At 42.7% G+C, this 13,343-nt stretch overlaps 1 protein-coding gene across 3 annotated transcripts in view; it reads right to left on the bottom strand.

Moving 5' to 3' along the window:
* LMO3 (LIM domain only 3) overlaps positions 1-13,104 on the bottom strand; it is a 62,248-nt gene extending 49,144 nt beyond the window's left edge. Inside the window, exons 1-2 of one of the 3 annotated variants that reach the window (XM_054386597.1) lie at positions 13,076-13,104; positions 5,048-5,261 (exon numbers count right to left, since the gene is read on the bottom strand). In XM_054386597.1, coding sequence (XP_054242572.1) covers positions 5,048-5,253 — 206 coding nt within the window. In that variant the 5' untranslated portion in view covers positions 5,254-5,261; positions 13,076-13,104. Of the gene's footprint in view, positions 1-5,047; positions 5,262-11,707; positions 11,733-12,796; positions 12,899-13,075 lie in introns of those variants that run through there. The other 2 variants (XM_054386596.1, XM_054386595.1) reach the window with 2 other exon arrangements.
* Between the last annotated feature and the right edge of the window lie 239 nt (positions 13,105-13,343).

Here is a 13,343-nt window from a genome sequence, read left to right as displayed (position 1 = left end):
TAAATTACACAATTAATGTAAATTTTGGAAGCATTTTATAACCCAGTGCCTGTGAAAATACCCATTCAGGGTATTTATGCATGCATTCGAAAGAACTTAGGTGTTTGCAATAGTTAATATGCACTTTCCACAACATGGGAGAGGAATAGGATCTGCTAAACAGTACCAGACTGCAAGACATTCAAAGTCTAAGTACTCCTGCATAATAATCTCTCTCTCTCTTTTTTTTTTTTTTTTTTTTTTTTTTAATAAGAATTGTCTTTAGAGTGCAAGCAGTTGTACAGGAAAAAGCTGCTTCCTAAACTCTACTCTTTTCAGTCTGTACCCTTTCACAAGCTAAATATTTTACAAAGGCATCATCTCTACGAGGCTTAGCATTGAACACTTTGCTTTCTGTGGTCATGTCTCATTATTTACAAGGTCTCATCCAATATATGCATTTCAAAAACGTGGGCTTGTCTCAGGTCTTCAAACCAGTAAGTGGTAAAGAAAAAAACCTAACATGATCCGCCCCTGTCTTCAGGAATAGAGATCTGCTGAGCCTCATAGCTGTTCAGTGGTACTTTTCAAGTCTGCAGTACATTTATGAGCAAAAACAATGCCAAAGCTGGGGGGTGGGTAGACTTTTGTGTCTCTACCTTCTCCCATCCTCAATAAAGTTCTAGACATGTTTAAGAACTGAAAATTCCACCCTAGTGTATTCGTTTCATCAATCCTTTTTCTTCCCACCCCCCCCTCACCCCCCCCCCTATTATCTGTTTGCGTAGTTAGGAAAATTATACATTAAAGTTCTACTTCAATTTCCACGTGAAGAGATGGATAGGAAAACAAAAGAAATAATATATGATGATAATAATAAAAAAGATGATAATAATAATAATAAACCAGAAACCATATTCTTTGTGTTTACTAAGAGACAGGCACTCCAACGTTTAGTGTCATGGAGCTGGAGTTAAAACTAGAAACGCTGAAGATAATTTAGCTGCATGAATGCCTGCTCTTCAGTAAAATGCTGCCAAAATTAAATAGGAATGAAACAGCACTTTGTAGTCATTGGTCGCTCAGCAGGGTTTGCGTAGTTAAAAACCTAAGTGAAAAGGGTGATTGACCTACATTGCTACTAGCTTCACACAGCTGTACTTTCGTATTTTCACTGCATCCGAGGAAGCTCATTATTTAATACAACTGAGTTACATGTAATTGTTGGTCTTTCATTTTGCACTTTTAGAGGCCAGATATTAATCTCAAATATGCGGCAGGCATTACCGTGCATCCAGAAATATCTGTGGCCGCCCGTTTCTTTGCAAGGCTGAGAGACATGATTGCACATAGTGGCACCTGAAATTAGGAGGCTGCCCAGGGATAGGGGGGCCTCACAAATGCACAGAAATCAAATGAGCAGGTGGAATAGAAGGCAAATCCCTTGGCACCCCAAAGGCAAACGCTCTGCTGTTTCCCTACCGTTTTGAGCAGAAGCGGTTCAGAACGCAGAACCAAAGCACATTTCATGCAACTCATACCTGCAGCTTAAATAAGTGATAACATTCCAGTTAACAACCAGTTTGACATGTTAACAGCCCAACGGTTGTTAACATAACGACTGGTCATTAATGGAAGTAATGACAGATTTCAAAGGGAATATTGTGCTTGCAAATGGACATGCTGCCAGTCAGAGGAAAGGATGGGGCAGGATAGGCTGATACATTAAGATGTCACTGTACAGCTCTGGAAGGAAAAAGAAGGGGGGTGGAGATGAGGGGAAACCCACACCTTTCTTGCATATTTCATTTACTCTAAATGGACTTGAAATACTGGCATAAACCTAGGTTCCTTAAATTGAGTCTTCACTTTCTAACCCAAGAGTGTATAAGCAGGAGACAGAAGCCTGCAGGGGAATTACACTCTGCATATCATTTTCACAGAGCATGTTACTTCTAATATTGAGTCTTTTTTTTTTTTTTTTTTTTTTTCTCTAGTTCGTTCTCATCCTTGTTAACAAAACAGAGCTCATTCCTATCATGGCCACCCTAACACCCTTAGTGTTGAATGCCAGCTCTGAAACCACTGGAGTGACTGACATGAATCAGATTCCACAGTAAAGCCTCTCAAACCCAAAGCATCTTCCAAGCTCCTTACCTCACTAAAGGTCTCATCCCCTCGACCCCCACCTCGGAGAAAAAGCTTTCAATACAGTAAAATTAACTAATTTCACAAAAGGAGAGAGCTAAAGCAAAGCAAGTTGTGAAGTTCTGAAGATAACACAGCATTTATTAAAAGCCCACCCCAAAGAGGGTATCTCAGGGCTCAAATGCAGAACACAAGCATGGAACAGGGCTGAGGGAGCATTTAGCTTTTTGGCAGACATCTTTGGGAGAGAGATACTGGAATTATCTTTGCAAAGAGCCACAGACACAATCACAGAGTTTACTAATATTAACTGTGAGGGTTAAAGCACCCAAACTGGCCACCTGATTGCTTCTAGCATCTGTGGAATGACTGTCTTGTTGAAAGACACAAGGAACAGAGAGAGACAAGTTAATAACCAATTCTACTCTTTACAGTATCGAGCAAGCCACATATCCTCTAGAGGGCACCACGTAAATTAATAGGAAGCCAGAACAGTTTTATATGTAGCAAAGGCTCCCTTTATGGTTAAAAAGAATAAAAATTAAGAGGATAGTTGGAAACTGTAATCGAACCCTAATCTGATCATTAGTACAAAGTAATTTGTTCTTTAAATTCATATCAAGTGGGTTGCTAAATATGAAAGCTTATTTGACTACAAAGCTAGAGAACATTTAACTAGTTTCTACATTAGCATTAAAAAGATCACTTTTATAGGTTCACTGCATAACTGAGTAGATAAGATGCAATGAAGCAAATGACTATCTGCAATTACCTTAAGTGCATCAGTTTGAAGTTTAGGGTAAATACCAAGTTTAAATCTATGCACTTACAAGAATCACTGGAAAAATGCTCATGACAAGATAGCTTCATTAAGACTTGATAAACCCAGAGACAAAAATCTGATGCCTTTTTCCCCCCCTTGTGTTTGCTGGTTTCACTGGTGCAAAGTAACGTATATGAACAAATAACTGAAATACCAGTTTTGAACGTGGTCCTGATAGATTTAAAAGTTTCTTTCCTCTGCATCTTTAGTATAAATTTTAACAATCTCTTAGCAAAATATTCACTCCTGTTAGACCTTTAAAGACTCTGTGTGTCTGTGCATATGTATCTGTGCTGGGGAAATGCTTTGCTTGTTTACCTGCTGCTAGATCACTCCCGGTTTTGTTTTTAAACATTTGATTTTAAAACAGTGTATCTGCTGCACCAGCACTTGGGAGATTCAGTAAGTTCAAAGTTTCCAGTAAATTTGAATTTACTGGATGAAAAAGCCATAACAAAGTTTCCTCACTCCTGCAAGCACTTGTAGAAAGATTCTTAAAATGGATTTTTAAAAACAAGGACAAGTGTTACTTTCACCCAAGAAGCTTTTCAAACTCCTTTCTATAGACACATGCTTTAAGATTACAAGTTATCTATGTTCATGTACAACAATTCTCTTCTATTAGAACAATTCCCTGTCAGTTTTTAGAAGTTAGGTTTTGTTATCTAGTTCTTTGGCAGTCTTCACACAATGGCTTTAAGGTGCAGACTCTATGCTAAATTCCCAGTACTTGATCTTGCATTCCGTTCAGAGTTTAAGGGTGAAAGAGTGGTTATCACCATTAAGTAGTCCAAGCCCATGCCTGGAGAACCTTGTTCTGCCTTGCAGCCCCAGATCAACAAATATACAACATGTTTGCAAAAGTTTTTGTTCCAAGCCAACAAAAACAGGTTATGGTGTGGGAAGCCAGAGTATCAACACTTATTAATAATGCCTTAGTCTTGATTCCTGTTTCGATCCATCCATGCTACACAACTTAAGAACCGATCAGTGTGTGGGAATCTCCTGTTTAGTACCTCTGCTTAAACTGAACTTGTAAGTTAATGTGTTCAAAGAGAATTTTAATTTTTCCCCAATGTATTACTGACTTGAATGCCCCTTTAAGAGGAAAAGGCTTTAGTACAGGGGCAGAGGAAATATTCCCAGAAGTTCACATTAGCCTGGAGCAGCTAGTCTCATTAGACCCCCTCTACAGGGAATGGAGGAAAGGTGCTCTTATAGGAAATGGGTGATCTGAATCACCCCAGAGGAGTCTCTTTTTCTCTATTTGCTATCGAGAGCCTAGGGAGACTAAAGTTCCTGATTAAACTTTACTTCTGCAAAGCAGCCCTATTTGTTCACATACAACCTGCAGAACAATTAGCCTAGTACTGCTCATCAATAATTTGCTATCAGTTATACCTCAAACGCTTTTGAGAGCATTGGTCCACATGCACAAAAGAAGACAGAAAATCAGGTGATTGCTATCTCTGAAAGTGGCAACAGGTTACCTAGTGTCCCACCCAGGCTACCAGGTTAAATCAGGACAGACTGGATTCAGGCAGACTAGATACATGGTTATTTAGCCCATGGAAGACAGTTGGTCATCTTGATTCAGCTTCAAATATCTAAATCCATAAAAGCTTCCAGTGCCACAAATTAAATCCCTTGGTAAAAAAAGAGCATGAAAGTGGCTAAGATGAGTGAAGCACTCCCCACAGAGTTCAAACCCTGCACTGTAGCTGATGAAATCCACACGTGTGGTTTCAGGCCACTATACCTGGCAATCACCATATTGCGAGAAGGAGTTGGAGACCACCAGCTCCCCAGGGCCACGATGCTGTGAGAAGCATCACGGGAGGGTTACTCTGTTCTCCTCATCCTCTCAGCACAGAACCCTAGCATTAGCATCAGAAAGCTGGTAACCACCTGGTTAACATGCACCTTTTGATGCAGATTTTCATCTTATCTCCATACTGCTGTATTTGTTTTCTCATCCTCCACACACACACGCAGCCTTGCAGCGCTCAAGTGTCACTGCTGTAATAAGTGACTACACAGGAAGGACTGAGCAGGTGTAACAAGTTTGTCAGCCAACGTAAGAAGGATGTAGCCTACCTCAGGTAGTCTCTGCGACAAAGGATAAGGTTGGCTTTGGTGTACAAGGTAGAGCCCACCTCCCCCAGGCGACAGTCACAGCAGGCACATTTCAAGCAGTCTTCATGCCAATATTTGTCCAGGGCCTTTAGAAGATATCGGTCTTTAATCTTACGGTTGCAGCCAGCACAACCTTTCGGCTTGGTGTCTGGCTGGACTGAGAGCATTTGTATACCTGAAATATAACAAGACAAGAGAAGGGTGAAAATAGATGGTCACTTGAGTGCAAGCCTCGCCCTTCTCTTCCTCCACTTCCCTGTTCCACCAACCCGCAGCTGATTAAAAAAGGAAATCGTATAGATAGGACAAAATAACCTAGGTAGTCCATAGCAAGCAGAAAACAACAGTAAGATAACTCTGAGAGCAGAAACTTCCACTGCTCTGAGTTCCACGGCTTCCCTTTAACACCTCATTTACCTGGTCTCTTTGCTGAAAAGAAATAGAATTAAACAATCAAAATGAAAAGAAATTAAAACAGTTTACTTGAAAAGTCATCCACTTTCGCCCCAATATTTAGCAACCAAAACTTTAAATGGCATGACAGCAAACGTAGCTAAGTCTACATAGTTGGATCTATTTGCACTATCTTTGTGAAATATAAAAGCACTTCAGATCGTAAAGAAGAAAAGATTGAAACTACTAGAAATGCAGGGCTAGAGTTTCAGGGAGGTTTGATATAGACATTTTGGTACCGGGAAGGATGTTCTTTGGTTTTTGAAATTTCAGTTCTCGTTAGGCACATGAATGAAGCAATCACATTCGCAGAGGTTCCAGTACTTTAGTTACAACCTGCAGCAAAGGACCTTCTGAAAAACCTGATTTTAAATAATCTGTAAAAGGTCAGAGAATTACTACTTTGTAAAGGAAAAAGAAAAATAACAAAACCCCTGCCCCATTTTCCAATCCCAGTTTTAGCCAACAGTTAGTTTGGGACAAGCAGTACAGTAGTGTCCGTCAAGTATATACATTTTTTGATATAATAGCAGAGTATTTAAATAAAAATTCAAATGCCTGAACCACAGTTTTAAGGGAGAGAACTGGTAAAAGCGGAACACGGTTGAGCAATGGAATGCAGAGCACTGCAGCCAGCTTCCAGAGATCCATACAAAAATCGATTACCCTCAGTTTTACAGTAAACGGGGAGAGAAGGTCACTGCCCCAAAGTGCTTACAGTCTGGTCTCTTGGTTAATCACACGAACTGCCATCCCATTACACTCAGACCAATTCTCTGAAAGTCATTTCTTAGAGTAAGCAAAAATCATAGCCCTGCAGATGTTTTGTTGGACATCAATGGAGAGAAAGAGAGAACTGACACACAGTTTGGCTGTTAGGTTATCTCACTGTTTTAAAACCAGCCAGAAATATAACAGAAATATAAGAAGCTACTTATTAGAGCGCATCTGAATATTTCAATGAAAATTTGTCAAGACTGGGAAACAAATGCTATTGCCAAAGAGAAAATCCTACCTCGAAATTCAGGGTATGGCACCCTGTTATTATGCAGAGACTTGGAAAGGTCAAACAGTCTCATAACAAAGAAAAGTAAATTCAAGAGCTCCTCATCACAAATGTTCTACTGCCTACTGTTAAGAAAGCTTTAGAGTCACAGCTTCTACCAACAGATTTCGGTTAGTGCTCTAACACACCACTGTTGGTAGGCAGGCTCAGGGAGCTAGAACGCAAACAAATTGCAGTTTGGGGTTTTGTTTGGCTTGCTTTAAAAGCTCTCATAAGCAAAACACACACAAGCTTTGAAGCAAGTGTGACTTTTTGGTTATTAGAGATACAAAGACAAGAGACTAAATGCTACATCATCTGAGGTGTCCCAGGGATCTGTACACATAGGCATAAGTGGAATTCACGTGGACTGCAGGGACTGTAAAGCCAGTCTTAAGACTTTCCAGGCTTACCAAGCTGAACTCCCAAGTTTCACCCATGAAGCTGATCACTGAGTAAGAAATAGTAATTCTTATGATGACAGATGAGCACAACAACCTTGCTCCCCTCTTTGCAGTACGTTATTACACATTTTGGAGTTGTACATTTATCTGTTAAATTAGCTGTTCAGTTACATGGAGACAGTTCTCCTAGTGGGCACCCCGAAGTACCATGGCAGCACTGCTGTGCAACACGTAGAGCTCGTAACAAGGGTAACGTATCAAGAAGTACAAAAAATAGTATTGCTGTCATCCCATTTCTTCCCAACCAATGCTGCTTTCCTAGCTCCTACACCACTTACAGACTTGTTTCTTATTTGCATGGGGAGGATGAGATCCAGAGCTCAGGGCTGCTCGGTAAGTCTGTGGTGGTTTGGGAACGAACACATGCATCTCGTCTTGAGCAAGCACCATGCAACAAAGGCTGAATCTTTACAGTATTTTCAGATGCCAAATGACTGCCCCAAATCCAGGGTACCTGCATGAAGCAGCAAAATAACTTGTCTACAAATAAACGGCTAAGAGCAGTGAAAATGTCCGAGATTTTCGGTAAAGAACCTTTACCAGACTGTAAAGGGAAGTCCTGCTGGGACTCGGATACCGTCAGCTCTTCAGAAACCTTTCCTCTGTAAAGCTGCGTATCACAGTGGAGTGTAAATATCTGTTAGGTGCCAACAACAGGCTTATTCCCAGCCCCTTTCTTCAGCCACATAGGGGACAAATGCATAAAATTGGCCACAATTTGTCTCAACTTCTTGGAACTCAGTAAAAAAGTTTGAAAGCACGAAGGGTTGTTCTAGGAGTTTAATCTTTAGCTCAAGGGAAACCAGGATAAACTAGGAGCTAACACAGTTGAAGGCTTTAAAGAAAAAAATCTTAATGTAAAAATTTTGCTGTCTGATAAGGAACCAGTTACAGAGCAGAGGCTGACAGTCTCTGATCCAGGCTGATCTACTGTCCTGCGTCATCTGAAAGGAACAAGGTGCCACAGAAACAAGGCTAAACAAGTGAATATTTGAGGAAAGTGCAACAATCAAGCCTGATAACTCTTGAGGCATATGGTGCAAAAGCATTACAAATGAAACCGCAGCCTGCACAATCCTGTGCATGCCCCTGCACAGTTTTTGAGACATTTGCTACGTAAGAAAAGTAGACAGAGCATTGTCACTCGGGTAGGTTAGCCCAAACCCTCCTTGTAGAGATGAGTGCAAAGGGGCAGACACCTCATGGAAATAGTGTTAACAACCTTCCATGTCTGTGAGGCTGGGAGAGAAAGTGGTGCTGACATCCCACTGGCAGCATCTTCAGATTAGGGATTCAATCTGCAGCAGATTTTGGAGGGAAGGAAAGCTTTTCTCCTCTGACAGATCTGATCTTTCTGCACTTTACTTGCAATAAAACTGTTTCTATTTTAGTGAAAGTTAAAAGAAATAAAATTTCCACATTACTGCTTATTTTTGTAAAAAGTTACTTTTTTCCCCCTCAAGGGTTCTAAACAAAACAAAGCAGAAAACAGTGCTCCAGCAGCTGTTTTACATATCTCAAAATTCTTTGCACATGCCCCCTCCCTTCTCCCCCCCCCCCCCCCCCATGTCATGGATTAAATCACTTAATTTTGAGAACAGAACATTTTGTTACTTTTTCTTTCTGTAATGTGTCAGCCACCTTAATGCAGATCACCTCACAGACCACCTCTCTTCCCTTGAGTGTTCCCATAAGATCTCCAATGCAGTTATACTTTTCTGATATGCACCCGTGTATTTTTAGCACTCTCAATTTGGCAGCAGGAATACCTGCAGCTTACTGGCAACCCGCTTTTCACAGGCTGCAGTTTAAGTACCCGTTTATTTCTTAGGACACGAGAAGGACCCTTTCAGAGGCTGACAGCACCCACAAAACCATCTGAACTGCTTGCCGCTGAAATAGCAGACAGCGGCACACAGCACTGCTGCCTGGCTGTCCTCGTCTCCCCCTCCCCCTCCCCCAGGAAAACAGAGCTTGTAGAGCACTTCCAAAAATCCACACAATTCCATGAGTGCTACAGCTAGGTTGTGAAGAAAAAAATAAAATTAAAAAAAACCCAATAATATCAAAGCCAGCTTTCCTCTCAGTTATGCAAGGACCTACTCATCCTCTGCATCACAGAGCAGATCTGTTCTCAGAACTAAAAAATTTCAGTGCCTAGTCTGTCACTGTCAAGTGAACCTTTTTTATTTCACCCCAATATGCTTTCAAGGGCTTCCTCCATCCTTTCCTCTCTCCACCCCCCCCCCCAGTCCCCAAGATACTGCACATAAACTGCAGAGCTGTGTCTGGAATAAAACTTCTTCATCACCATCCACCACCTTTAGGATTTTTAAAGGGAGAATTTGATAACCTGACTTGCAGGTTTTTGGATTCCCCTTGGTCTCCCCAGATAAGTTCAATGCAACTGAATCTAACCCCTGGTTATTATTATTGTGTGATGAAACACAGTCAACTGATTTGTAACTATGATTTCAGTATAAAGAGGAAAGCCTGTTGGAAAAAGCTATTATGCTCCTGGAAGAAGGCAGAGAAATAACAACAACAACAAAAAAATCCCTTTCACTTCAATCATCAGCCTTCTCAAAAATCAAAGGCAATGGAGATTTGACATAATGAACTGTATTTTGTTAGTGATGTAGTAGCATCTGTAAGCAGGATTGGCACAAGACCCTCAGTTTCTGGTCTGTGGTACCGACTAAAGGCATGTTAAAGGAGGAAGAGTTGGATATTATTATGTACTGGACCACTATAAAACTTTTAAAGACCACTCTTGCCTCTCTTTGTGGAGGCACACACATGGTTCTGCCAAGAACAGCAAGCAAGAAAGAGAAAACTCGCTTCTTCTTAAAAACAAGATTTAAAAGGACAAATCAGTTTGGAGCTAATTAAGTATCAACGTGCTGGTCTTTTAAAGACAGCAAACTGACATAGTAAGCAGTCAACAAGAGAGTTAGAGATCTAGTAGAAAATTCAAAATAATACTTTCCCAATGCTTTCCCACTTTGTAGCTTCATTCAAAAAGCATTTAGGACAATATTATTCAGGACAATACACATACAGACTTAAAAAAAAAAAAAAAAAGTTGAGGTTTCAGAAGCTAAGAAACATTTCAGAACTCGCATGTAACACATCAGGAGTCGTAACTAGTTTTAGATTGGCATGTAAATTGTTCTGTGGAAAATTCTTGTTGCCTCCGAGACCCTGCTATTCTGAGTTATTTGACAGTTTAAGGGAAATCATAATTAAAAAAAAGAGACATAAATAATAGCCTGTGCAGTGTGGTGCACAGAAATAAGTAGAACCGTTTCATTTAAACTCTGGTGAGCTTTTAATTGCCTGGATTGCATTGTGAACCAGCCTAACGGTTGATTGCCTCCATTATGCTCTCTTGTTCTGTGCCATTCATCCGCACAGTCTCAGCTCCTGTAGTTAACACAACAAAGTAACCGCAACTCCATAACACTCGGGGATTTTTTTTTTTAAATAAAAGTAAGGATTTTAGTACGCTGGATATAGACTCTCCTGTATACTTTTGAGTTAATTTTCCATGGTATATAGCTAAACTTCACCTCCTGCCCCTTCTATAGAGGAATATGGGTGGGTTTTTTTCTCTCTCTCTCTCTTTAATTTTTTTTTTTTTTTTAAATAAAGGAGGTGAATTGGGAAGCAGGAAAAAAAAAAAAAGAAAGAAAAGAGAAGAGAAGAGGTTAGGTAAAAACTAAACATGGGAATGCCGTCCCACAGCTGGGAACAGTGATACAGATTAAAAGAATTTGGCCAACATGGCTAGTCGATTGCCAAGAGACACCAAACAAAAGATTTCTCTTCTTCTTTCCCCTTCTCTTTTTGAAAGCTAGACTGGGCCTAAAAGCTTGTTTCTCTCTGTTCACTGGCCCAGAGCATCCCTGCAGGCTGTAGCCCCCTAAGGGACAACATAGCAAATAGATGTACCCAGATCTCAGGGACGGGAGCTGCCTAGCTATGTTCCTACCCCTGTCGTGATCCCCCCCCCCCCACCTCTCTCCCCCCACTCCCTCCCTCCTTTTTTAGAGCAGTGGTGCTGGGAACCAATTTGATTCCCTTTTTCTCCAATGCAGCTGCAAGGCTCAGAGATACTGACATTTTTCCACTCTTATCAGTTTAATTACAGTTACCATGGCAGCAAAGTGCTAGTGCTTGGCAAAGGCCAACAAGAGATTTGCAAGACTGAGTTCAATTTTGATGCAGCTCACATGCAAAATAAAAAAATAAATAAGAAACATACACTCTACAACAAAGAATCCCTTTCGGAGTTAGGCGCTCAAGCCTTTTGTGCTAATTCCTTTTCAGGCATCACAGGGAAGGGGTGATGGGGAGAAGAGGGGAGAGGGAGGTGTGGGGAAAGCACGTAGCGTTATTTGTTGCACCTAGCAAGATTAATTGGTTTAAACAGCGGTTCTACAAAGCCGTCCTGGGAAGCGGTATTTGGGGTCTCTTCAGAGGACACGCAAACACAGACGCTCGCTACGGCAACGCGTTCAGGATGGAAGAGCGAAGAGAAACACTCTCATTGCTTCCCTCCAGCCTCCCCCCCTCCCACCGCCCCCGACGCTACCTTAACGCGCAGCGCTTCTGCTCGGCGCGCACTAGGAGAGGAGAGCCAGCCCGCCGCCTTACCAAAACTTTTCTCCTTTTTCTGCATGAGTTGATTTACGGGCGCCTGGAGAGCTCCTTCGCATTGAAGCACCAAATCCCAGCAAAGTAGCAAGTGCCTCCCTGGCTCGGGTCAAGTGAGCGAGAGCGCGGCGCGCCGCAGCCCGGCGGGCGCAGAGGCGGGGGGCGGCGGGGCGGGCTGGGGGGCGGCACACACACCCCGGGCCGCCGGCCGCGCACCGCGATGGCGAGCGACAAAGCCACATGCTCCCCGAACTCTGCCCGTAAGCCTATAATCCCAGTGGTCTCTTAGCTTTGTTGTAACAAATGGGTTTGATTAAACTGTCACATGCGGCGTTAGCATACCATATCGTGCTCGGTATGAAGGAAGAAGGGGGGTGGTGGGGGCTGAGAAAAGAGGGGAGAAAAAAAAGAGAAAGGATGGCAGGCTGAAGTACTGTATCATCGCACTAGCCTGGCTGCCCTTCTCCCACGCCGGTCCGAGACAGGGGCTGCGGGAGACCCGGACGTCGACAACCCGTGTGCGCCCGGCGCGTCCCTCCCGCTCTGCCCCCCGGCCCGCTCTGCCCCCTTCTCGGCAGCAGCCGCGCTCCTGCCTCCGCTCTGCCCAAAGGGTTAACCCTGCACCGAACCAGTTGCAAATTAAACTGCTGTACGGGGAGGCTTGTGGATTAAAGCCGGGGAGTGGGAAATTAACCGACTCCCTTGATAATTGAGAGCACGTTTCGAGAAGCTCTGGAAGAAGCAAGAATAATAACAATAATAATAACGGGTGGGGTGTGGGGGGTGATGTTTGCTGCAATTCGTTGTTAACTTTGACTGCTATTTCTCGAGACATACAGTCGGATGGGTTTTGCTCAGCATCCTCCGCTTGCATGTATTTCATGCCTCATCATAAAAATAATGAAGCCTCACATGATTTAAACAAAACAGTCTCAGCAGAGCTGCAGCTTGAGTGAAAGTTGCAGTGCGGAGACGTGTGTGTCTATTGCAGCCCCGGCTCATGACTCAGAGAGAGAAAGAGAGAGAGAGAGAGATGCAGACACATACACAAATGACCCAAAGCTTATGTACACAAGTTGCCTCACTTACCTTCTCAATTAAGCGATACAGGGGAGGCAGTTCAATAAGCACAGTGGCTGCTTTGTAGCTCTTCTCCTTGGGAAAGGTCAAAAAGAAGCATTGTTTGGGGAAAAAAAATAAAGAGGGGGTGGGAGAGATGGGGAGGGAGATCGCTTTAAGTTTAAAATAATGAGGTCCTCAAGGATCCGCCAAGTAATTGTGTTGACCGCATCCGAGCTACAGGTGTCCTCCTTTTAGTATCTTGCAGTCCAAGGCTGTCTGTCTCCGTCCTGGCTGAAGACAACTTACCTAAAGCAGCGTGTGAGGAGCCGAGTTGAATGAAGTCAGGGCTTTATCAGCTGCAAAATGCAATCCCTTACCAGCCAGACATAATACAGCAAAAGAAAAGGTCACTCAGTTATTACTGAGCCAGCAGAGCCCAGGCAGCTCTTGTGGAAGACCACAGAGAAGCAGCTCCCTTCCGATTTAAGGCTATTTACCTCTCTCCCCCTCCACCCACCCTTCCTCTCCCCCCTCCCAACTCCCCCTTCCTCTCTCTCCCTCTCTCTTTCTCTCT

Source organism: Indicator indicator, chromosome 14 (assembly GCF_027791375.1).
Source record: "Indicator indicator isolate 239-I01 chromosome 14, UM_Iind_1.1, whole genome shotgun sequence".
NCBI classification, from domain to species: Eukaryota; Metazoa; Chordata; class Aves; order Piciformes; family Indicatoridae; genus Indicator; species Indicator indicator.
The sequence above is the reverse complement of the archived record's forward strand: the minus strand, read 5'-3'. Positions and strand labels throughout refer to the sequence as shown.